The 24,879-nt window shown below is 43.8% G+C and overlaps 2 protein-coding genes across 3 annotated transcripts in view; both read left to right on the plus strand.

Moving 5' to 3' along the window:
• The window catches only part of LOC142564380 (uncharacterized), a 39,918-nt gene extending 35,163 nt beyond the window's left edge, over window positions 1–4,755 (plus strand). For both annotated transcript variants that reach the window (XM_075675368.1, XM_075675367.1), the window contains exons 5-6: window positions 1,710–2,000; window positions 3,408–4,755. In XM_075675368.1, coding sequence (XP_075531483.1) covers window positions 1,710–2,000; window positions 3,408–3,568 — 452 coding nt within the window. In that variant the 3' untranslated portion in view covers window positions 3,569–4,755. The remainder of the gene's footprint in view (window positions 1–1,709; window positions 2,001–3,407) is intronic.
• A 6,732-nt stretch (window positions 4,756–11,487) lies between these two features.
• Window positions 11,488–23,931, plus strand: LOC142564712 (uncharacterized). The gene is made up of 4 exons (XM_075675846.1): window positions 11,488–11,784; window positions 14,622–14,637; window positions 15,752–16,045; window positions 22,179–23,931. The coding sequence occupies exons 1-4, from the start codon at window positions 11,692–11,694 to the stop codon at window positions 22,334–22,336; spliced, it is 561 nt and encodes a 186-aa protein (XP_075531961.1). The 5' UTR covers window positions 11,488–11,691; the 3' UTR covers window positions 22,337–23,931.
• The last annotated feature ends 948 nt before the right edge of the window (window positions 23,932–24,879 follow it).

Raw genomic sequence — 24,879 nt, forward strand, 5'->3', positions numbered from 1 at the left:
ACAACGTGCGTGCTCAACGCGACCCCACTCAGATTGACCCGGCACGCAGCTCGAATTTCGGCCAGGACGAGGGAAAAGCCGAGCAAGCAACTTAAACGCCAAGCCCACGGCAATAGTCCTTATCCGAAGGCGCGCTATAATAGAGAGGACTTTCATGCACCGCTGTATAACTCATACTAAATAAGCCCAGTTAATGGCCAGCTTTGTCCAGGCTCATGCAATTCATTCGGTACACTTCAGACGATTGGGGAAGGCACACTGTAAACTGGAGTAATTCGCCCATGGATTGCTTCGTCACTTCTCTTTTTTCCAGTCAGAACTTTTATGACTTAGTGGTGCTCCAGATCAGGCCTATGCTTACTTGCTGTGCGCAAGGATGCACCGAAAATTCTGTTTTTCGAATAGCAAATGTCCACTGTGAGATCATACTTTGTATAGTTAGCCTTAGGACACTTTGTAACATGTTTTCACTTGTTTCATCTTTCTGACTAAATTCTTTCGCACTCAAATAGATAAATTATTAAACGTCCGTTGAAGAATACTTGAAATAGCGTGCTATTTCCATCAGTAAGTTCAAGTAAACGTATATCTTCTATTTGATTTGAAAAATATAGCAGCGCTAACACGTGCATCGATAAAGGAACAATGACGAGGTGCAAGTGCTGTATAAGCAATGTGTATCTAGTACGGGCATCGAACTTCACCAATTATGTTGCCAAGGCCAATGCAAGTTACATTCACCAATTGCGTCTTACACGGACATCCGAAAACCGACCTAAATTTCATTATCAAGCGACTGCATGCAAGATAAGGGTATTGCCACTGGCAATGGGAACAAAATCCGATCAACAATATCTACAGATTATCTCAGGCTTACTTTTTCTGCTGGGGCACAGCCAACTCGCTGATGCAGCCGGTGATATGATTACAATATATTTAGGTACAGTTAGGATCGTCGAGATTTAGCCGCAGTCAATATATCCTGCCGATTGGTCAGACTGGTTTCGTCGTAGCTTTGTTCGTTTAGTTGACCGTATTCACAGTTCAACGTACAAAAAGTGCTGTCGATGGAGTGGACGTTAACTGCTAACACAGGTCACATAACATATCCGAATATTTCTTCATTCAAAACAATACCTTGCATATAGCTTGCACAGTATTTAAAGCAAACGTGATAGCCACTCTATTAGAGTGGAATGTCATGTAGGAGAAAATAAATGTCTGCAATAAAAATACTATAGCATGCATTTATTTCACTCTAGGGTTGAAATATTACACCTTGGTTCCGAAATTAGGTTTTAGAGTTATGCGACAACAGATTATGTTGAGTTCAATACTTTGTTCACAAGATAGACTCGTTTGAAAAGATTCGTAAGTAACAGCACAGAAAAGACACTGAGAAGAAAAATTAGGGACATTTTGTTAAAAAAAACCGCACTCGCAAGGACACTATCTTTTTTTCGCCTGCGTCGTTTATATCAGTTGGATATTGTGAATGCGACGCGACAAACGCTGTGGAATCCTCTTTCCCGACAATGAAGATGTTCACAAAGTGAACAAAAAACGCACAGCGTTCGAGATTCATACATGTGCCTAGGTGTTTAGGGGAAGCTCAATCTTTTGGCAGAGATGCAGATTACAAGAGTAGACACTAATTTCGAGACTATCACAACCTTTCCTGTGACTGTGATTTTCGCTCTTCCTCACAGCACCAGGGGACTTCATGGTATATGCCACTGCCACCGATTCCAGGACTGTGGAAATTGAGGTCTTTGTGCCTGAAGTTAAGAACGGTGCCTTGGAAAAATGTTACGGCACAATGCGTGGCCCAGGAAGTGAAATAAACTTTCTCTGCAACGAATACGGCGGCAAGTCGTCCACGATTACTCTGAGCTCGCTGCAACCGGGAACGGAATACAACTGCACCGTAACATTTGCAAACCTCTACGACGGTCGGGAGATGGCCACACGGAAATCGATCTCTGTCAGAACGCCCGAAGGTGAGTGTACGTGGTGTGAACTCAAATAGAATATGCTGCTTTGCACGCAGTATCATAGGCTACCACCGCACCTTTATGCACGATCCAAAGAACTACCCTCCTTTATGCACCATCTGATTCCTAAGGGCCTAGTCTAACGGGGAGGCTGTACTGAGTGGTCAACTTTGTAGTGTGGCACTCTTAGGCGTAGCACCTTTCACTACTGTTGTGTAGCAGCAAACAAGAACTGCTATGTAAGCACTAGCAATCGTGGAAGGATGTTGAACACGCTAAAAGGTTTGTGGCCTCAGCGTCTTCGCGCAAATTTCTTTTACTAATTCTGGAGCTACTTGCCTGCCACGGAGAAGAAAATGAAGAACTAGTAAAAAATTAGTTGCTGACGATCGTATAGGTACCAAGTGTTCGCACTGAAGTCCTTTTTGTGTACCAGGTTCTACAGGAAAGCATTTTTTTGTAATTTGATTTTTCTGGCCGATCCAGGGAGAAAACTGTTTAACAAACTGGAACGAGAAACTGTATCGCCAGCGTCCGCATGTAGCAGTGAAAAAGTAGCAAATTTAAGTTTTTATTTTTAGTTTGTCAATATAAAGGACTGATGGGGTCATACCGAAGAAGGAACTCAAAAGAAAGTTGTGAATCTTAGCAAAGCTATATTAGGAGATTGTCGATATGTCGTTGATTAGCTAACAGGAAGATTGGAGATGGCCAAATCCGGAAAAAAAAATTGCAGTGTTGTGTTCGCTTTTAAATTGCACCTGCTGTTCCTTCGCTTATCACTCATAAAGGATAAGTTTACGTATATAAAGAACAATACAAGTTAGTTTTATAAGAAGCTAGAATCACGTTTACGCTTCTTACTTCTCCGCTTTACTTGGTTTTTTTTTATCTAACATGATAATGCCCCAGTTCGACTTCGTTATTGAAAGTGCTAGCTGATATGTAAGAATCTGCCGTCTGGTAGAATGTGTTCTAGCACTCTCATTTACATGACTTCAGCGTTGTCAGTGATGTGCGGCCACAGCTACACATAACTGCGCACATTCCAGCACACTCTGTTTTTAGTAGGCGTTATTACCGTATTATCGTCTGTCAGGTTATAGCATTCCTCTTCGACATCGTTGTTGTTCACGTGCGGTTAGGTGCAGGATCCAATACCGGAGCATTGTGCCTTGCGTTGCCATGTCAAAAAAGTAAAGCAAGTGTCAGCATTTTCCTTTCATGTTCCAGTGCAACACGCAGACTCTATGCAGTGAATATGGCTCGACTGCGGTATGGGCACATTGACCGCCTTTATGTTCCGTGTGTGTCTGGATGCACGTTTTACCATCATCCTACGAAGTGATGGAGCAGTCTTAAGCTCACTTCAAGTAACCTATCCCGATTTGTGTACCCTTTCTTTGTGCGCAGAACCGGTGGAACGCGATTGGAATCAAGAAACCTGGGAGCCGCGGTCGCACGATCGACCCTACATGGCCGCTGGCGTGGCTTTGCTTCCGGTGCCTGCAGTGCTCTTTCTCTGTGTAGCAGCTGTTCTACCCCTGCGTGGGCTACAGTTACAGCACCACTGAATGCGCAGCCACAGATAATAGGCTGACGCGTGCAAGACGAGAACATATTGTCATCGCAGCTGCGCATCGCTGTGCCCTCATGAGGCCTTGAAGTATGGCGCTAGTAACAAAGGTTAGCGCGATGAGGGTATCTTGTGAAAGAATGTGGCACTACTGCGATGACGATTGCATTGTATATAGGAAGAAGCACCACTTATCATAGTGGGCATGTACAATGGTGATATAATACGTTGCCAAAGACAAATTTCACACTATAGTGACGCAGTGCCGCAACTATCGAATGATCAAGGAACCGGGAATACCTTGACCTTGATCATAAGTAGGGGGTCACTGGCGCGATCTCCTTGCGTTTTCATTTGCTTTATTCGATACGTTGATTTGTCCGCTGACGTCATAACAACTTTGACGGGTCTCTCTAATTTTTTTTTCTTCACGAGACACCATTCTATATCCATGCGAAGTCTTCTCCACAGAAGGCAAAGACAAATAAGAGCAAATTACATCAGAACTTTTATATGTTGTTGCATGAAACCCATTTATATTTCATTTAGGGGATGTTCATGATGAAAGAGTGTTAAATCTCTGCAGCTTGCCGACTGTGCCCAGTGGTGTACTGCATGATCTTTTTGGATTTCCACATGTAAAAATGAATTGGCCTTCCGCATTGTATCTGGCGCTATTAATTGTCGTGCAAAGAATGAGGACCGGTGGATCGATAGGTGAAGTTGACAGATAACACATGGAGTGTCAATTGTGGAGTCGTAGTTTCTTGTAGCTCTTTCTACTGTGACAACCGAATTGCTTTTTATATGTGCCTCATGGCATTGCCGAGGCATGTAATTTTCTTTATAATGAATTTATTGTACTTTATTTCAAACATGTTAGCAAAAGTTGTGTTTTTATCTTTTTCAATATTCATTTCAAGTGCGTTAGGAGCACCTGGTGTTATTACAAAAGCCAAGGACCTCTAACTTGAAGCAGTCAGACCATTACCACACATACCTCCCATGCGCTGTATAAACGTACGTGGCAAAAAAGTGCGTTATAGACGGGAGACCAACTGAAGTGCACTTTCTTCAGTGTCCCATATATCTTCTTTTCCATTTGACCAATGAAATGAGAAAGTGTGTTGTGAGAAATGAGAAAGTGCCTTGTGAAAGTTCAATAAAAATTTCTTTTTTTTTTAAGGGCTGCTCCATGTGTTGTTGAAATGCGCACATCTCAAAAATCAGGTGCGCCAACTGCATTAAGGATGCTTGAATTCTCATGCTATCGTCGCGTAATGTGTGTAGAGCAGAATGATGTGGAATGAGGCGTGTTGTGTAGGGTGTGTTTAGGCTTATCCCTCCAAAGGAGTGTGTGATTACTAAATCAGGTTACCTAGCACAGTCTTCGGTCCAGCACAATAAAATGCTTTTCTAAAAGACCCCTTATCTAGTTATAGCCTGCGGAAGGTTTCTGTGTAGTGTCGTTCAATAATGGCAACGGCTTGAGCAATCATACGCAGTAAGAGCGACTGATTGGTTTGAAGCTTTGGGCTAATCCCTCTTGCTCCTATTCGACGTTTTGGCATCTTATAACTAAAAACCATTAGTGACCGTAGAGGTGAACGCTTCAAGGAGGCGCTGCGATGTTGTTGCGAAAGTTGCTAGCAATCGTAGCCTCCGTCGGAGGTAATGACTCAACCGTACGGTGGTATCATACGCGCTGAGTTATGCATATGAAGTCCAGTAGTGAGTTTATGACGCGTTCTTGTGCACCAAGAGACGCACACGCGACGAGTTTCCTGCCGCTGCGTTTGATAGCAAGCGAGATTTATCCGGACCTCAAAGCTGCCATGCGTCAACTCGGAAGTTGTTTCTGAATTGTGTGAAATAGCGCTGGAGAACACACCACGTTGCAATAATGGTCCCCGGTGTTTTCTTCGACAGGGAGTTCGTTGAATAACGTATATTTACTCTAATGCGTTGGTGTAAATAAGGTAAAGCAATCGTTAGACTTTTAGTCATAAATCGCCGGAAGATGCGACTGATGCGCAGTCAGCCCTTCGCTTGAGGGCTGGCGTTGTCGACCACTTTCTTGAGTTATTGTAAAGTTTCGAATTGAGGAAGTTTCTAGACTGCAAAATATATAGGCTACCCCTGTTGGTGCGATCAGTGTGGCCACAAGCTTCACTCGTCTGATGATCAAATGTTGATTGCGTTTTGTTTCTGACATTGTGCCCAACACAAACCCAACCCAACTCACCCAACCCGAACCAATGTGCCAAAAAAATAGGAGTAAGTGACATAACGGAGTCGCATGCCATTAAACTGAGCAACGAAAGCGCTGTTCTGAGCATAGAGCGAAGGGCGCATATGCTAGGGTTCGTCCACTAGAAGGTGTCAGTTTTTAATAGACCACTGTTGGAATGTTTGAACTGCTTCTGTTAGCCCGCAGGGATTACCCATGAAAGGTAGGGGTAGAAGTTTATGCTCCAACGCGAAACTGCCGGAAGTGATCATTGAGGTATGAAAATTGCTGCTTTTATATATAAATTCATTTGGTCGTTGAGTTCTCAGATAGTGTTTGAACAAGACAGACACCACTCTTGCTAAACGTGTCTGCAATGTGCCTTTGCATGGACTCAACTTAGTATTCACACGTAAGCTGTTTATCGCATTGGCGTGGACAAGTTGTGGAAAGATTTCAGTAAGAAGGAACCCTACAACCCAATGGCTCCACCCAGTACGATTTGTTCAGATAAAGTTTTACGAATCATGGAATTTTCTTTTTCTCTGCATAAGTATTGTTCTACTGCGGTCTCCTGTCACACTAGACTACGCGATGTCTAATATTTTCAAATTCATGGGCTATGCATAGCCAAAAGATGCTTGCAACGTACCGCTTTGGAAGGTAACTATATTTGTAAGCCCAATAAATCATGAATGCTCGTCATCGCAACGCTCGCGGCGGCTGTCTTTAATGTAGGTGCGTCGTGTGATTTCTGTTCATGGTTTTTCTGCTGGTCACTAAAGAAGCAAGTTTGCTCTATTGCAGACTACGTCTGAAACGTGCAAGTCGCTCCAATGCGACGCTGTTGCCTGGGCATATTCGCTTCGGTATTTGCACAAAGTATCGTAGTGGCGGGTCTGACGTCTAAATTTGAGACATAATTGTCGCATTTGATGAGATGCCTTTAGATCGGACGTCTTGTCCTGAATACGGTTGAAAACATATACATCAATACATAACACAGTTTGTTCATTTATACTATGCGATATTGTTTGCTGTAAAGGCGCGCAGTCTCCAAATAAGAACACACGACATCTTGGTAGTCGACAAGTCGGCACTAGGGAAATCCTTCGTGTTGCTTTCTTTCTGTATTAGCTGCTACATACGAGAATGTACGGTCCCTTACGTATGTTTAAAACTATTGGCATTTCAGCGAGGGTACGTGCGATTTGCATAACAGGCAGTCTTTAAATAGCGTTTGGAACCAAAGGTAAGCTCTTTGCGTGCATAAAGAAATAACGTTGTCATCAGTGCTTGTTCTCCGAACGTTATTTGTTTTTTTCTGGTTTACGTGCACTGTGATAACGTACGTTATTTGGCGAGTTTACCTTTCGTATGTTTACGTACGCAAATAAAAATAGTGTTGCCGAACATGGTGGCACCCGTGGCTCCCGCTTCAGCGGGAATCCTCGTCATGGCTACGCTCTCGCTCTCACTGACCGCCAGAAACTATTGTAATGAGCTTTCGCTTCCTCTGAACTCACCTGAAGCGTTAGTAGTGGGCGCATGGCGGCTCTAATTTCTGAAATCGTTCGGTGATTCCGGCGTCCGTATGCCTGAACGAGAAGCCTCTTCTTAACAGCAGGAGAGTTTGTTACAATATCCTGAGCTTAGATGCGTTTGTATAGGCTCTTTTCATGCTTGCAAACCGCGTTCCCAGGAGTTTACCGGTTAAACCCTCTGGAACGCAAGTTAGAATAGCCTAAAAATTAATACAACCCTCCAGATGGCACCAGTTTTGCTGCATAGTTGCAGTGGTTGACAAGTGAATTGAATTGTCAAGTCAAACAAAAAAGCTCATACATGAGCTCGATGCGCGGCGCACGTTCTTTATATCTGAAATCATCAAGAATATGTGCCCACAGTACGCTATTCGACAAAATACTTCCTTTTTCTTGGCTAACTAGATTGTCGAAAACGGCTGACCGGAAGTTCTCTGGGGTCATAAACGCACTGCTACTACCTCGCGGATGAAAAAGGTCCCTCCACAAGGAGAGCATATAGAGAAACTCTAAGCGTCTTCCTTGCGTATGCGTTCCCGCATGTTAAACTAAATGCCTTGAAGGGACGCGCACCATAAGAACCCGCAAGGGTGCTTGCGTTGAGCGCACATAAGGCAAAGAATGCTATTCTAAAACTGTCTGTTGTCAGTGTAACCAACGGGAACGCAAACGTAATGAACATATCAACGGACGTGGCACTATCGGGTGCCTCGTGCGCAATATGTTCAAGATGTTGCAGTCTATTATGCAACTTAGTGTGCGCTTTCTAAGCTAACGCGTCTCGTTCGGCCTATGTATGCAAACTCAGGTTGTCCAATGAGCTATGAAATTGGGCCGGCTACCCACACATATATCTTGTGATTCATGTTGCAACTCGCACTGGGACTTCGCGTTGGCACTATCGCCACATAATGTCTAACTTAACTTTTGCGTCACGTAGGGGCGTAATATCGATAGCTACCTGTATCGAAATATAGAACTGAAAAGTCTTTCGTGCAAAGTAATTATTGAAGACACCCTTTTGAGATAAAAAAAAATATGGGTGCATCATACGGCGCTCGAAGCGCCTGGCAAATGTAGCCGAGAAGCGCTCCCCTTGACACAAAATCTGCAGTTTATTGCTAGTTGAATGCCAAGACTAAAGGGAAGCCTAAGCTCCACCTTTCAAACAAACATGTGCTTGTTGCAGCAAACAGTAATGCCGCGTAGCGCTCACAATAAGAGAGTGGTGTATGCCGGTACAGAGCCCTGCTAGCTATCACACAACACGACCCCCTATAGAAAGAAATTAACAAGAGTGCACACTCATACAGAGCCTAGCCACCGTTTGCCTGGAGCGCTCCAGGCCGCCGCCATTTACACCGTAACCACACTTCCGGTTTCGGTTATGGCCGCGCGCTTTGAACGCTAGCTGGAACGCGTTACGACTGCTGCGCTAATCAGCGTGGCCTGTCTTAATTTTTTTTGCTTATACTGCTTAATCACACGCGATCTTGGTGCAGAATCGTTTTATCATTAGGTAAAAGTGGTTTCGAACGCTTTTACAAGCCTTCATCGAATATCTGCCAAGCGCAATTTCATAAAGACGAAAGCCATATTCTAAAACCAGGAAACGTTCATCTTACTAAATATAAAAGCTCGTTCCCGGCTTTTTATGCATTCATCCAGCGTTGTGGCACCAGGTAAGCAGCAGTAGTTCCCGTACGAAGCTGCAAGAAACGAGGGCAGCTGAAAAAATTACAAGCATGCGTCATATTGGTATTAACGTCTTATAGGAATAATACGCGTAGAGGCGAAACGTGCGAAAGTGGCGAATGGGCAGCATTACAAATAAAAGTAGTTCGCTTTTACGTACATGGCGTAGAAAATAGCCGACCCATCGCAAACAATACCGAACATATCACGAAAACATCCGATTTCCTCGCATCCCCCTCTTCCCGGGCCTTATTTCCTGCACTTTAAGAGCACAAATGCGCTGGCGACCGCGCATTTACAGAAGAACTTGGCTTCAACCTGACGCGATGCTATGCTATACGTATACACAGTGTTTCCAACAACAGAGACTTTCAACCAGATTATCCTACGCGCTCGGAGAATTCCTTCTGCTCGCACTCAAGAAAAATGCGTGGGTGAAAGCCTCTTTTCAGTCCTTCAGAAGACAGAATTTTCGAGTTACAAGTTCCTGGTGTTTGAGGTCCTTGTTGTTATATTTTGCGCGTTCTGGCTGGCACAAGCTACACATTCCTGTCTTATCACTCTTGGCCATTGCTCGTCGCCTTTTCGACGGGCGTGAGTACCGAAAGACGGTACATGTTGTTGCGGCGCCATAAAAATTGTCACGAACTTGTCTCACTAAGATTTAGAAGACTCCAAACTAACTGCGTCGCACACAAGGCCGAACTTATTTTCACTAAGTGCGTCACAACGCCAAGCGCGGCGAGCCTGCCTCAAAAGTATTCCAGAAGTAACTAAATTATTTACAATAATTCTCGGTGTCAGACAAACCGTCACAAACTTGTCCCAGTAAGTTTCTGTACACGCGAAACTAACTACGTCACCCGACCGAACTGCTTTTACGTAACGGCGTCACAACACCAGCGCGGCGAGAGCGCTCAAAAACCAATAGAAATTAGCCACAATAATGTGGGACTCACAGAAAGCGTTGCAAACCTCTCCCACAACGAGTTATTGATTCAACTGCGTCAAGACGTTGAGCTGTTTTTCGCCAACAACGGCGCAAGTCTAGGTTCCGTGCCGTGAGCCCAATTGCTTAAAATGTGTCGCAGGCTGTCAAACAAAATTTCTCCTCTTGCTTTAGTCCAAGAGTGATGTGGTGACGTGTTGTAGTCCAGAAGCAACGCAAGAATACGCCGGGAGCCCAACAACCAGGCTAAATAAAAAAAAAAGAATAGGCAAACAGGTCATGAACAAGCCAACGCTCACATGCGCAGCCGGCCTCGCTCGCTTCGGCTGCGTGTATGACGCATGACGCATACATCTGGCGTGTCATTGGCCTGTCGCTACGTAACTCAAGAAAACTAATGCATCTGTCGCACGGCATGTGTAATGTCATTCGCAGCAAGTGACATTCATACCGAATGTCATTGCGGTCTTGCGTGCCGGCCTACACGGTTATACAAAATGACATTAGCAATTGATGGTGATGTTTACCGGCACCCAGGCAGTCGGTCATCGACATGAACAATTTCAGGTTACGCTTCGGCCTGCGCGAACCGTTTAGGTGGTCTTCCCACACTTCCAACAGCGCGCGCGACTCGTCTTCGGTACAGCGCGCTTTTCGCTTCTCATTATCCGCGGAAGAAGCTGCAGAGTTGGCTTCCGTGGTTGGTAGATAGGCTTTAGCGTGGCACCACTTTAAAAACAATATGAGAAAATTGAAAAAAAAAATGCAGACGAGTGTTTGTAAACATGGCCGAGAAGAGAGTCTAGCGCACAGTCGGAAACTGGGAATAAGAATATAGCTGCACAAACTTCAACTATCTTGATATACGTCGTAAAATTATTAAAAATTTCATAGTTGCAATTATAGCAGCCTTTACTGTGATTACATTGCGTTTTTACTTGTCAATTTCGTAAGTTTTTGCCAAGCCTCTGTCGTTGAGATCACTTAAGCCGCGCTTTCCGGAGATCGGGAAACTCATTCAATGGGTGAATGCCCCTCCCTGAGAATGTCATTCACTGTGCCCGTGTAGAAGCAACAAAAATGAAATTCACACGCAATCTCATTCGTTGCGAATGACATTACATGTGCCGTGTGACAGGGTTATCAGTCGCAAAGTAGAACCTAATTTATACGCAGATATTTTTAGTTTTGCCGGGAAAGAACAAAACAAATAAAACAATGCCTTGAAACATCATTCTACATTGTTCTTTTTTTTTCGATCCTCGCGGCAGCACACGGTCGACATTAGTGCTAACGCGACGTATTTTGTGTTGTCACTTTTCGCCGAGTGACCTCTCTTGTTGAATTTCTTTCTCTATGGCGACTCGTCCAATTGAAGTACCGATCGGAGCGCCACCACTGAAAAACCCCGGCGAGCTTATTTTCTTCCGTTCGCGCTGCGATTAGATACCGTAAAAAAGGAAAAGCAGCAATAAACGGCGGCGGCGCCTGTATTTTCCGGGGCGTTCGCTGCGTAAGACATGAGCAACTCTGGTCACACGCACGTAGGACGGTCGTCGGCGGATATGTAAAAGCAGCCTGCGGTAGAGCGCGCGCTGTTCGTAGCCGCAAGATTGGTTGTTGCAGCGACTGGAGCTCTCCAGTCGGGACAAAGGAGCCGCACAGCTACCGCGTTTCTCTGTGTTCTTAGGTCTTGCTTGGCCATGGCAGCTTTTCGGCGGGACACTATGACGCGACGATGGACTGCGAAAAGTGCCATTGTGGCTGTATTGGTTGCGCTTGCTAGAACTTCAAATGTAAGTTGCTACTCTTTATTTTGCTTATACTGGTTATAGTCTACCAGGGACAAACGAGATAATCAGGTTTTTTAGTCCTCCAAATATCAAGCTAATCTAAACAGTGACGTGAAGGTATTGAACAATTTGAGCAATGTGAGATTAACGTACGTATGAAGCATCACCAAACAAGCTAGCTTTATATTACTGAATCATATATATATATATATATATATATATATATATATATATATATATATATATATATATATATATATATATATATATAATTATCATAATATACTGTCTACTGTTAAGCAGCTATTGGTTTCGTACCAACTGTTCTTGAGTCACTCCGTAGTTAGTAATCGCGAACGAGTAGTGGCCATGGATCTCATAACTTAATTAACTTAGTGTATCCGAGTATGACGGCCAAAGGGTCCGTACTGGGCCCGTTCCATTTTTACGATTTGAGTCAATGACTTTCGCCACATTCTCTTTAAATTTCGTAAGCTAACTGATGTAAGTCGATGATAATTTTATGATAATAGCGGTAGCAGCATCAAAGAGGTAGACAAGGCGCACGTTGAAATTATCTAAAATTTTTCATTAGCTTACACAGTAAAAGGTTACTTAATAATAAAATAAGCAAATAAGCAAACACGCAATCTTTATTCGAGGTCCGAAACCGTCACTTGCGGTTGTATTACAGCGTACATTATTCAATATCCACTTGGACGCACTGAGTCACATAGTTATGTCGGTGTTATTCTTCACAAATACTTATACGGGCGATGACATTTAGAAAGTAGTTGGTCAAAGTATTTGGTGAAAAGTTTGCATCTAGCTGTTACACTGTTTCACCGGCACGGAAATGCTTGCAGTCAAACATTCTTCGTGCTTTGTTCATTCCGTTCTCCTGTGTTTCTTTGCTGACCTGGAATATTGGTGATGAACTATCGTGACGCAACTTGAACCTGTTCGACGCCTACCATTAACATTCCACACTTAAATAAATTAATACGCCCAATTTCTCACATTTCAAATAGTACTGACATTAAATAACAGCAAGATTTCCTTGGCTAATTACCCGTTTTGACATTTTTATAGGTCTTCCTGTATCTTATGCATGAGTGTCTTTTTTAACATCTATGTCGTATTTCCTTATGTACGTACATTGTAGCCAATTGCAATTTCGTGAATGCACTGCTGCAGCCAGTGGCTAATGGCAAATACAGTGTAGGCAAAGCTTTATATTTTGCGATCAATTTGAAATAGAAAAATAATTATAGGTGGAACGCTGCTCTTTCATTCAACAATATTATTCCCCACCAATAATATACCTCTACGGGTACCTATTGTCATGGTTAGTATAAACTGCACATAACAGCTGGCAGATGAGCCGATGTGCTCCTTGACTTTGCATTTGATGCAACCATGTTTCTCACTCATGTACGTACCGCATGAGGATATTGTGACAAGACAGGAAACAAAACGTGCCTTCCGTACACTCTAAACTTTTTTACACCTTTAAGGGTGTTTTCTTGTCGCTCTGTAACACCCTTACCGTTAGGGCCTTACAAACATTTATAGAGGACGACAGCGGAGCTCTAACGAGACGTGCGATAACAAAAGACGTAGTTTAAAACTATGTAATCATTCTGGCAGCCTTGAGCGCATATAAATATCCGACAGGAGAGTTTCCTATCTCTCCCTGTGAAATTCTCTTGTCGGATATTTCTGTGCGCCCAAGGCTGTCAGAATGATTACATAGTTTTAAACTACGTCTTTTGTCATCGCACATCTCGTCAGAGATCCGCCGTTGGTCGTCTATAAATTTTTTAGGGCTCTAACGGTAAGGGTGCTACCGCGCGACAAAACACCCTTAAAACACCCTTAAGGGTGTAAAATGTTTAATCTGTAGGCCTTTGTGTGGCATGCCTTTATTCTAAAGCACAGGTCATTGCTGTTAAAAAAACCTTTTATGCAATTTCTTCTGATAATAATTGATGCTTCCTGGCACGGCAACGCACGTTAAAGCGGCGTCATGTACATAGTACAGCCCGGTGCCTCTATGTTTTTGAGTGCGATGAACTACAATCAGAAAGACAGGTCTTCAGATGCGGTGACTATGATCTGTACAACGACTGCCTTCTTTGATGGAAATGTACGCCGATTGGAAGCCAGTTGCGGTGCCACTTTAAACAAAAGCATCTCACTAAACATTGATTGAGGAGATATATCCGGGGTCACTGCGAAAACTACCAACATATTTTTTTTTAACTTGGCTGTGAAACATAAAGCAGTTTTATTCATTGATGGGGATTACTCGAAGACGTGGATATTATTTTGAATTATGTTCCACCCTTTACGGTGCAAAAATTCGTTGTTGTTTCACCTAATCTGTTAACAGAGTGCCGTTTTCTGCACTTAAGTAATAATGTAATGGCAACGCTAGCTCTCTTCGTCACACACTCTGGATTGAATATATCGAAATTCTGGTGCCATTTTCGGAATTAATTTCTTGTAGATACGGCTATCTGACGTTGCACAATTCGCAAGTTGAAATAAGTATCTTAGAGTAATTAGTTGAACACTTCTTGAGTGAATCTTATTATCTATTTCATTATGCATTTCAATCTCTCGTGAAAGTAATGTCCCCCTATTTGAGTAATCTCGCTCAATGAATACGATTGTGCTATGCAGAAGAAAGATATGAAAAATGAAACTGCTTTCACAAGAATACACGGCGTATTGAAGTTTTAGTCTTATAATTTGTGCAGCTGCACTCTGCAGCGGTTCGCCTCCTTCAGCCTGGATAAAAACCAGTTTCTTCTTTTCTTTTATACCACTTCCAGATTGAGCCTCGGGCTGGTAAGTACACTTTTTTCACTTTTGTCGCGTATCTATGTTATTCTTAGTTAATAAGACTGAAGATACATTTTAAACATTACACGCATTCTTCTTCCGCAATACGAAGCATATAAGAACCCGTGAAGCTATTGTAATTTTGCTTTTTATCTGTGCTGCCAGGATCTTAGATGATGAATAAATGTTTGATTTGGTTTGTTATCAAAGATAAACATTTATTTGGACGTGTGTAGTATAAGTTATGCACTGCGAAAAGCTTCCAAATAAATTTTACAGGCAACGCAATATTATCAATCTGCTGCGATGGCCCGCCGTTTGGTTTTGGAACTTCCTTCAGCAGTCTATGAAAATAAATTTCACAGTGGACAGCTGTTTCAGCTGAGACAACCTTATTCAAATGCACTCAGTCGAAATGCTGCACACGTGGCGGGAGCGCAGGACGCGTCAATTTCTTGAGCAGCCTGTGACCATAGCCAGCAAAACCGCTCAACAAGATTTTACTCGCGTTTAGTTGTACAGGCTGTGAATTTGGGGCAGAATTCCCCAAGGATTTTCATTTGTCAGTGACGTTTGTTATTGCCGGGCTGTCTTTACTAACAAAATGTCCTGCATCAAGATTCAGTAATATTTGCCCTTACGAACAATTCTAGCATGAGAGGCTTTTGTGCACATGGCCACTGAGTACGAGGATTCGCTCCCAGCGCTGAAATATTCGACTTCTTTCGTCTCTTATGGTCCATTAACATTGACAGCGGAGTTTACATACTCAGCAACAATGGAAAAATGTCGGGTTCTTGTGGAGACATCTGCGAGTTGTTCGGTCTCCAATCCTAGAGACTCCCTAAACAGTCCTTTTAATATAAAACAACCAGACAAAAAAAAACAAGCCGATATACTTTTAGTGCAAGTCCATGTCGACGTCCAACGTTGTACTAAGCAACGCGCATGACTTAATAGAGGCACGAAACCCCCTCCGGATCTGCCATCTACATCACTCGGTCGGGTATTGTCTTAAGCACTGCTTCTACGCCGTTAAAGCCCGCATGGCTATAACCTCAATTCGCGGCCTCATGCATTGCCTTTGACCGCATCTGGGCATTGGGGGTCTGGCACGCAGCACCGGGAGATTTCGAGCTCTGGGGCACGGCCACTGGTGCTAGGTCAGTCGAAGTCGTCGTCTTCGTACCAGAGGAGAAGAACGGGCTGCTGGATTCCTGCTACGGCACGCTGTCGGGTGCAGACCAAGAACGCCACTTCAGTTGCGATGACCACGGAGGGAAGTCATCTACGGTCACGCTGAAAGGGCTCGAACCGGCTACAGAATACAACTGCACTGTCACATTCGTCAACGAGCTGGACGACTGTGAAGAAGCTGCCACAACAAAGTCTATCGTGATAAAGACGCCGGCTGGTGAGTGTGCTGCATGCAGGCTCCGTTATTCGTGTGACTTGCATCCGCTTAACCTATGCAGTGTGTTTTATTTTGTTTTCCTTTTCACTTATAACACCGTTTCTAAAAGTAAGCCTTGCAAAAGTTACACAAATTACGTCAGAACCAAATAATTATCTTCCCAGGCGGGCAATCTTTTGCAAGAATATCCATAGCAATTCAACTACCAATAAACTAATTGCACTTAGTAATTTAGTAACTCTCAATTTGCTAATACCTGCCCTTGTCTATACTGTAAAACAGGAGGGATTTATCATCAAAATCTAAGTCAGTGCTTACAGAGTTCAGAAATGGCTATTTAGAGCGAAATAAGTGGTATCGAAATATTCCCCTAAATTACGTCATTGCGCACCAGGCACCACGAAACGCGGCCCCCTGTGTAAACGCTCTGTGACGTAAAAGCTTGGTGCAAAAGGTTATTGCCGTAACATTTTCTTCTTTCGACGATCTTAGTACGATTCGCACTTGGCGCAACTCTAGATCGGACGCATAGTCAGCTCAGCAACAAGGGTGAGACGGACCGTGTTTCGGGTCACATGGCCAAGCTTGATTTTATGCCGTCCAACTACGTCACAGAGGTTACACCGCTAGCTACACTTCGCACTGCTGCGTGCATAATCAGGTAAACTTAACAAATAATTTGGCCGTAATTGTTTCAGTGTGCATATTAGCTTTAAAAGGTAGAAACAGGAACTTGACTTTTATGACAATTTCCTTCAGCTCTCCATTATGAACGTGGATCGTAAAGCTAACTGACAGAGAGAGGGAGAGGCATATCAAGAAAGCAGGGATCTTAACCGATCAAGAGTCAGGTTGGCTGCATACGCGGGGGGTAGGGAGCAACTGAGAGGTTAAATATATTAAGTACTGTAATTAAGGAATGAATTGCTTTGGTGTTTTGGGGGAAGTGGTGTCCGTCTAGGCAGATAAATAATCAGTAGTGACACGTTTCGAGTAAGGTTTGCAAGCTTTTTTTTATTTTTCAAGGCTTTCGAAGTAAGATAAGAGCACTGCGAAATGCGTGATGCAAAATATTATTTTCGTGTCTTTAATTCCTATATATTATTGACGTAATTGTGCTCTGGTAGCCTAATTGTGCTCAATTAACCTAATTTCGCTGAATTAACCTATTCGTGCTCTGATAGATATATAAAACGCTTCGACCGGGGATATGCTTGAACGCGCAGGGCATGTAGCAAACATGTCGGGGTAAAGCAGCGATTCCCTTGCGAATCTTCTCGGCCTTCTGTAAATGGTCGGGACTTCACGGCGGCCATGTAGGTGGGCCGTAAACGGTCCAAGATATGAACTGAATAGAATCAAGGAAAAGGCACTTCTTACGTGTAGCTACTAAGCAACAATTGACGTACTTAGTTCTAATTTTACAGAAATCAGCACTGAGTGCAGAATACTTCTTCTCTTACACATTTTTGCAGAGCGTATACGTCAAAAAAGACATACAAATCAGCGGCTCGAGTACCTGGAAGTAGAAGTGAAATTGCACTGCAATATCGTGCTATCTCACTGAGCGGCTCTAATTTTGTTTTGGAGTAAGCATTCACATCAAATGCGTTTATTCTTAAATTGAACCTCCGGACAGAGGCAGTATACCTTGAGTGTCCACAAGAATAAACAGTATCAGAGAAAGAAATAAATTACTTATTTGTCACGTGTATACTTTGGTAATTACCAGTTTGTTAGAAACCAGTGACATGGGGTTGTACTTGCAAGTTCAAAGCAGTCATTATCATAGATTCTGTACCGTGCCTAAAAGGTGCGCCAAGCCCCATAAGTTGGCTGTCAAAGAAGACACGCGATATGCTTCCAGCCTTAGCGCTTCGGCTTGGCATACCACGCCGATGGCTAACGATTGTGTGCCCGGGAAGCAAACGATATCGGCATATCCCCACACAAGCGCAAAGCGACAAAGCGAATAAAAACTGCTTGCCCGAGCGAATTATCCGGTGGTGCGGTTATCTTTTCTCGTGGCATTCCCCCGCGGAATTTCCACCCACTTGGGGTTACAGCCAGCACAAATGTGTACCCTATTTTCCGGACAATAGTCAGCGGACAATAGAAGCATGAAAGGAATTTTGTAGGATGTGGACGATCCATGGACGCGGACTAGATTTGTTTTCTTAAGAGCTGATGCGTGCTTGAAGATAACGAGGTCAGCTGCACCTGGGAACGTTTCTCGTAATAAATCACATATCAAAATTAGCTTCGTAAAGTTAGTTGTTGCGCACGAGCAATATTTCCGACTCATCTTGACAGCTCGGATATTCTTAGGCTGTCCCAAATATGCGCTGTAATATCTGAAATACTATGAAAAGAAGTACGGGTGTAACGTTAAAGGAAAAGAGCAGATTGGGTGAAGGAACAAGCGCGAGTAAAGGACATCTTAGTTGAAATTAAGAAAAAGATATGGGGGGGGGGGCATGGGCAAGACATGTAATGAGGAGGCAAGATAACCAGTGGTCATTAAGGGTTACGGACTCGATCCCAAGAGAAGGGAAGCGTAGCAGGGGGCGACAGAAAGTTAGGTTGGCGGATGAGATTAAGAAGTCTGCAGGGATAACATGGTCACAATTGGCACATGACCGGGGTAGTTGAAGAAGTATGGGAGAGGCATTTGCCCTGCAGTAGGCGTAGCCAGGATGATGATGATGATGAGGAGGATGATGATGATCTGAAATACTGTGACTGTATGCCAGCGAGTGCTGCACCTTCGCTGCATTTTTCAAGTTCAGCGTAGTCTGAAATGCGCACCAGCTAATCATTCTGAAGGTAATGAAACACCGAGCACTGTTCGTCGAATACGACGTGCTTAACTTGTCTTAATTCTGGGAGACATGACGAGAGTGAATTTGATGTATTTTAGTATTTACTCTTATTAAATATAGTCCAACATAGGAGTCAAGGTTGTACTGATTGACAATAAAATGTTTGTTTACCTACTGTTTACCGGTTTAAGAAATGACAAAACAGTGCCATTTCTCTCGAAGGTCATCCCTACAGACTATAAACAGGATACGAACTATCAAGAAATTTTTTTTTAAATTTAGGCTCAAATTTGCCCATGTCGACTAAACAGCGGGAGCAGACATTACTCTGGAAAACACGGCACTCGCGCGTTGAACTCTTCCTAACATCTGTGCGCGCATAGTAGCAGAACGTAATTGTCAACTTCTTTTGTTCATTTACCGGTTGTGACTAATGGTTATTTTTTAATCTTGTCTTAACAAATTTTCTCTCATTTGTTGGTACATTTCCCTATCTTGCTCAGCCAGACACGCGACATTTTCTTAAGCATACTGGGTACTACAACGTCTACTTATTTTTTCCAGGTATATATCATCGAAGCATTGCTGTGCTCTGAAATATTTCCTCTTCATATACCAAGCAACATTCTCCCAATGCGTAACGCGGGCACAAGAGTTCCCGCCTAAGCTGCACCAACCGTTTCAGTACCGAGCTGCAGTAGGGGCATTCACGATGGTGTAACTTGCATACATCTACACCTGTAATGGTACACTCTGGGCCCAGATGAATGCCATAGCTCCCCCGATTCCATCCGTGCGTCTGACCGCACCTCGACGCGTGGCAGCTGTTTTGTCTGGAGCCCAAGACCTTGAATTCAATACTTCATTTTGTTGAAGCAAGGTGTGAGACTGGCCTAGTTGGCAATCTATTACGATGTGCACAGCGCGACCGACAGACAAAGACGTAAAAACAACCAAGATGGCAAGCGCTGACTACCAACTGAACTTTAATACAAAAGAACGCACACGTATATGCACGCCCGTACACGTTATCAGAGCTAGAAGTGCCCTTGCATAATGCCTAAACGTAAACATGTCTTGGGAATTAAAAGCACAAGCCTAAGACGGCACGCCGCGTCGTACGGCTTAATTACCGCTCTAAAATTGAGCGCGAACATTTAGCGCAGAAATAAATAGATGCACACAACGTCGTAACCTCACGTGCGCGATTTTCGACATCTACCTTCTTGAACTCTGGATCTTGCAGGTTCTCTTGAAACATGAAATTGTGTCGCCTCTCGAAGAGACGTTATCGTGAATATACAAGACACTTTGTTTACCTATTATCACGGTGCTCATGTAATAAACGATTTTGCAATGAGCAAAACGAGAACAATGTAAAAGCGGGGCCAACGTTTCCAGAAGTGGACTTATCTTTTTCAAGGCGACATATGCTGTTCTCGGCACAAACTTTATGTCACCTTGAAGAAGATAAGTCCACTTGTTGAAACATCGGCTCCCGCTTTTATCTTGTTTTCGTTTTGGTCATCGTTTTGAATTTCCATCTCCCACCATCTTCCCCGTGTTTTCCCACGATTTTGAAGTTCTCCTTTGTTTTCGGTTCAGACTTATCAACCGTTTTGCCTTGTACTTTTAATATGTAAAAGGTGTTCCGCTCCCTCAAGACCCGAGTGCACATCATTGCCATAGATGTGAAAATTATTGTGTGCCAGTTAAATTTTTTTTAAATTTTAAGTTTAGTTCATGATTGAATTGCCCGTGTAAATAATTCTACTCATGCAAAGTGTTTTCTCGCTACCCAGCGCGGTTGTGAGAGGGCGCAATTTTGAATCATGAAAATGACTCAGGAGAAGAAATTATGAAGTTTATTCGAGCTCGCATAGAGCATTTTATTTATTTCTTGACCTAGTGGGGAAGTCGCGACCCGAAAGCGTCGGCCCACAGGTCCCAATCTGGTCTGAGCCCTCATCGACATTCCTCGCTAGCTGCTGTGTTGAGGTGACTGCCTTGGGGCGGTGCACGGCAACAATCCCGACAAGTTCTGAAAACACATCGGCACCCATAACCCATGTAGAATTTAGAACCATTCACTTGCAACTGCATTCACTTAGTGTACTCTCTCAATGAGATAAAGTGGAAACTTAAGGACATCTAATTCAAAACGATATTCATTACTCTTAGAGAATAATGCTCAGCACCTCCATTAGCTGTGTGCCTAGCAGAAGCTGGGCTTCTGCTAGGCACACGTGATTTTATGCAAAACAAAGGACAACCTTGTCAACTCGGGTCGAGGGTGCCTAAATGCGTACAAATGAAAATGATTTGAAAGATTCCTATGTAGTTGGCTTACATTTCCTTTTGGCGCATATAGCCTTTATGTTGCTTGTATTTCCTTGAAATATTTTTGAGGTATTTGCCTTTTTGCACATGCTGCGCAAGGTGTCTCAAGAAAGGGGTGGCCACTGAGGCTGTCAATCTCAAATCCAGGAGGGCTAGAAGCGGAATCTGCCTGCGTTCCTGTCCATAGGCGCACTCAAAAATAACCCGTCTCGCTATTTTGCACAGACTCATTGACTTCCATTAAATCCTGTGCCCACCTAGACTTGCGAAATAGGCATGTATGCTGCACACAAGTGTGGTAAGAATGGCCTACCAAGCTTGCCACATGTCTGGCTAGTATAGAAGCCCGGCCACGCTGTGGTCACTGGTAAACACATGACTTGACTCTCTGGCAAGGAAACTTGTCTCCTACCAGTGCGAGACTCGGACACGTGCCTGACGACCCCGTCGACCGGGACACTGTCCTGGTGGAGGCGAATGTGACTTAACGGGACATTCTCCGAAGCCTTCTCCCAGAGAGAGAGAGAGAAATATTTAATAAGTGGAAATGTGGAGAGATTCGCAGGAGGAACGTGTTTCTCGCCTGCTACTCCTTAGTGGCGTAAAGGGGAAGAGAGAAACAGAAAAGTAGAGGAGGTTGAAGAGTGGTGATAGAAAATGCTGCGTGATAAGCACCAGTTCGATCAGTTTAACTGGATCCTGGACAAGCTTACTCGTCTGCCGGGGAGGTTCACCCGCTCTGTAAGTACGTGCCAGCGACTCGTCGTCAGGCACTCAGTTCTCACCCCAGCCCGCCGCGTCAATGTTCTCCTTCAGAACTGGGAATCGGCCATATGCAGCTCCAGTCCTGGAGGTCATCTGCTGCATCAGCAGATGACCTCCGGGACAAGAGCGTTACGTACTTGCAATGTTTACTTTTTAGTGTTGTGTTTCACAGGGGGCATTACTTTTAATTTTTTTTTCTTTCTCAGAACCGACGGAACCGGATCCGAGCTTCACCACTAGGCCCAACCGAGATGAAGCCGCTGCTGGCATGGTGTTTTTACCGACGCCTAAAGTGATCATTTTCTCCACGTCTGCACTTGTCGCTCTGTGGCAGCGACACATGAGCAACAATTGTATGAACTGACGATCAGCTTGAATAGCCGTTTCTGAAATCCCCGCCCAATATAGGTTGAAAACTCAGCAAATTACAAACAATGGATGTGCAAGATATTCAAGAAGGCAACATTTGATTCATTTTGTTACAAAAGAAGTGACGTACAGTACAATCAGTACTTGTTTTGAGTATTTCTTTCTATGCTGCTGAAGGTTTCCCACCTGCGGAATCATCAGTGGATGCAGAGGAAGCTCGTTTCACATGTTTGCTTAATTTATGATTGCTAGGAGGTACAGGAAAATATGTGTAGCTCTGTTACCTTCTCTTTATAGGTTGTGCTGAATCAGCTAAGGAAGCGCTGTCACCTTCTCTTCATACATTGTGCTGAGCCAGCTAAGGAACGAGCTTGTTTCAATAACTTTCCACTTGAGTCGTTGCGTTACATATGTGAAACATGCCCTACCGCAATCTAGAATAAAGACAGAAATGGAACCGAGGACGGATTGTAGGTAGCACACGTCTAGCGTTTTCAGTTACTGAGAATGACTGAGTGCGTACGTGCATGATTCTTGTTGTTTAGTTTGCCAACTTCTTCGCGAATGCGCATGAATACATCATTAAAATCGTCCTTCGGATTCCGATCTGAATTGTGACTCTAATTAGCATAGCCACCATTCTTTGGAAATATTTGGTGACGGTAATGCGATCATCAGTCATTCCTATGATAGATGTAAGTGATCTTTTATGTACTAAATTGATTATATGGACAATAATTGCATGCCGGTGCCTTAACCTTATCTCATCCGTAAATCGCTGAACCTTAAGGACACATCATCAGATGCGCGAATTGGCAATTTTGCTGCCAGCCGCCGTGACAAATGATACCAGGACAAATATTTATTGTTGTATTTACTGCATTCCAATTGAAACACGGTAGCTCCACCATCTCTATTTTCCTGGCTGCAACTTTGTCGCAATGGCAATACATCAAGCGGGCGCGCATGACTCAGGAGAGTCAGTAATAGATAGGGTGCGATCACTTTAATATATTTAGGGCTACATGTCTCTTGTGCCCATTTGGCCGACACATTCTGAGGCAAGGGTCACAAAGGGGAACACGTAAATATGACATACACAGAAACGAGAGGAACAGTGTAAAGTCATAAGGGAAAGGCTGGGAGGTAAGCCATCCTGAAAGTGGTAGGCTGAGATGAGAAGAGAGAAGTGTCTAGTTTGCACACACACACACAATCAAGCAATCATCGCTGAATCATTCACAAGCAGTAATATGAGCTTGTGAAATTAAGGAAACGAGGCCGCGCTTTTGTGGCTTCGTACATAGCAAACAAACGAGGCCATGGTCCCAATACATTCTGTTATATGAACGGCCTGTCATCTAAGTGCCCTAAAACTGTCCGACGAGAAATCGTTTATTTTTGTATGTTGGACACTCACACAGAAGAGGTTTGATCGTTTCTTCTACACTCCTTGTGCGTCAAGTAGCACTTTACGTGATTCCAATAAGGAATGAATATGCAGTTAGTCGCACTTAGAAAGCACTTAGTCGCCGTTGGCACAGTAACGTTTTTCCCGTCCAATAAAATTGTGTGAAAGTTGCAATCTCATATGTGCGTCTTTTGCAATGAAGTGCTAGTTGGTGAACTCTCGTGTATTACATTTTCTTATAGGTTTATTATAGCAAGACTGCTGAGGTACCACGCTACATCCGTTCTCGACAATGGTATCGACGTGCGCTCACACTTTCCACGTGCCTCGCTGGCTGCCTTGTCGCTTCTCTCAATGCCAAGGATGTCGCACTTCTTATGAACCACTGAAATTCTATATCGTGGCCTTTGTCCACTGCTCGATGGTAGTGTTATCGTATGCCTACCACCAATCGTTCGTGTGGACCACGACACGGAGCTGATAAGAGCGATTGCCGGACTGCCTTTAAATCGCAGAGTTTAGAGCAGTTATTGGGTGACAGTTGATGTAAATAAAGCACTGCTCTACAGAGCGCGACATGTTTCAACCCTGTTTATGTTCTGACGAGGCTAATCTTCAACTTCTTGAAGATTGACTCCGGCGGAATAACTACCACACTGTCCTTAAAGTAGGAGCAATCTGTGCAAATGTGAACTCGATTGATAGTTGGGATCATGTACTAGATGTGCAGTGGCTTGATTCAGGGTACAAGTCGGGAAGATGGACTTCTTTCCAATTCACGGAATGGAGAGGCACACTTGGTATTTCCAGAGACACCACAAAGGACACAGTTATCTGCCAGCAGGTTTGAACTCACATGGAAGAGTGGAATGGCAGGAGGCTACAATGGCTCGGAGATGTGGCCTCTGGCCCTACTTTCCGAAAACATGCAAGGCGTTCAGACCTCACTCGAAAAAGACGCCAGAGATGAGTTATAATTTGCCTGTTTGGGTGCAAACCATGTGGCACCAGATGTCCACTCAGCAAATCAGCAGTCAGCACACAGCTAATGGCACAAGCCAATAAACAACATGAGGCACAGGGTAAAAGAGATTATATACAAACCAACAAACCGGAAGGTGGCTAAA

The sequence above is a fragment of the Dermacentor variabilis genome, chromosome 11, assembly GCF_050947875.1.
Source record: "Dermacentor variabilis isolate Ectoservices chromosome 11, ASM5094787v1, whole genome shotgun sequence".
In the NCBI taxonomy this organism is placed as follows: domain Eukaryota; kingdom Metazoa; phylum Arthropoda; class Arachnida; order Ixodida; family Ixodidae; genus Dermacentor; species Dermacentor variabilis.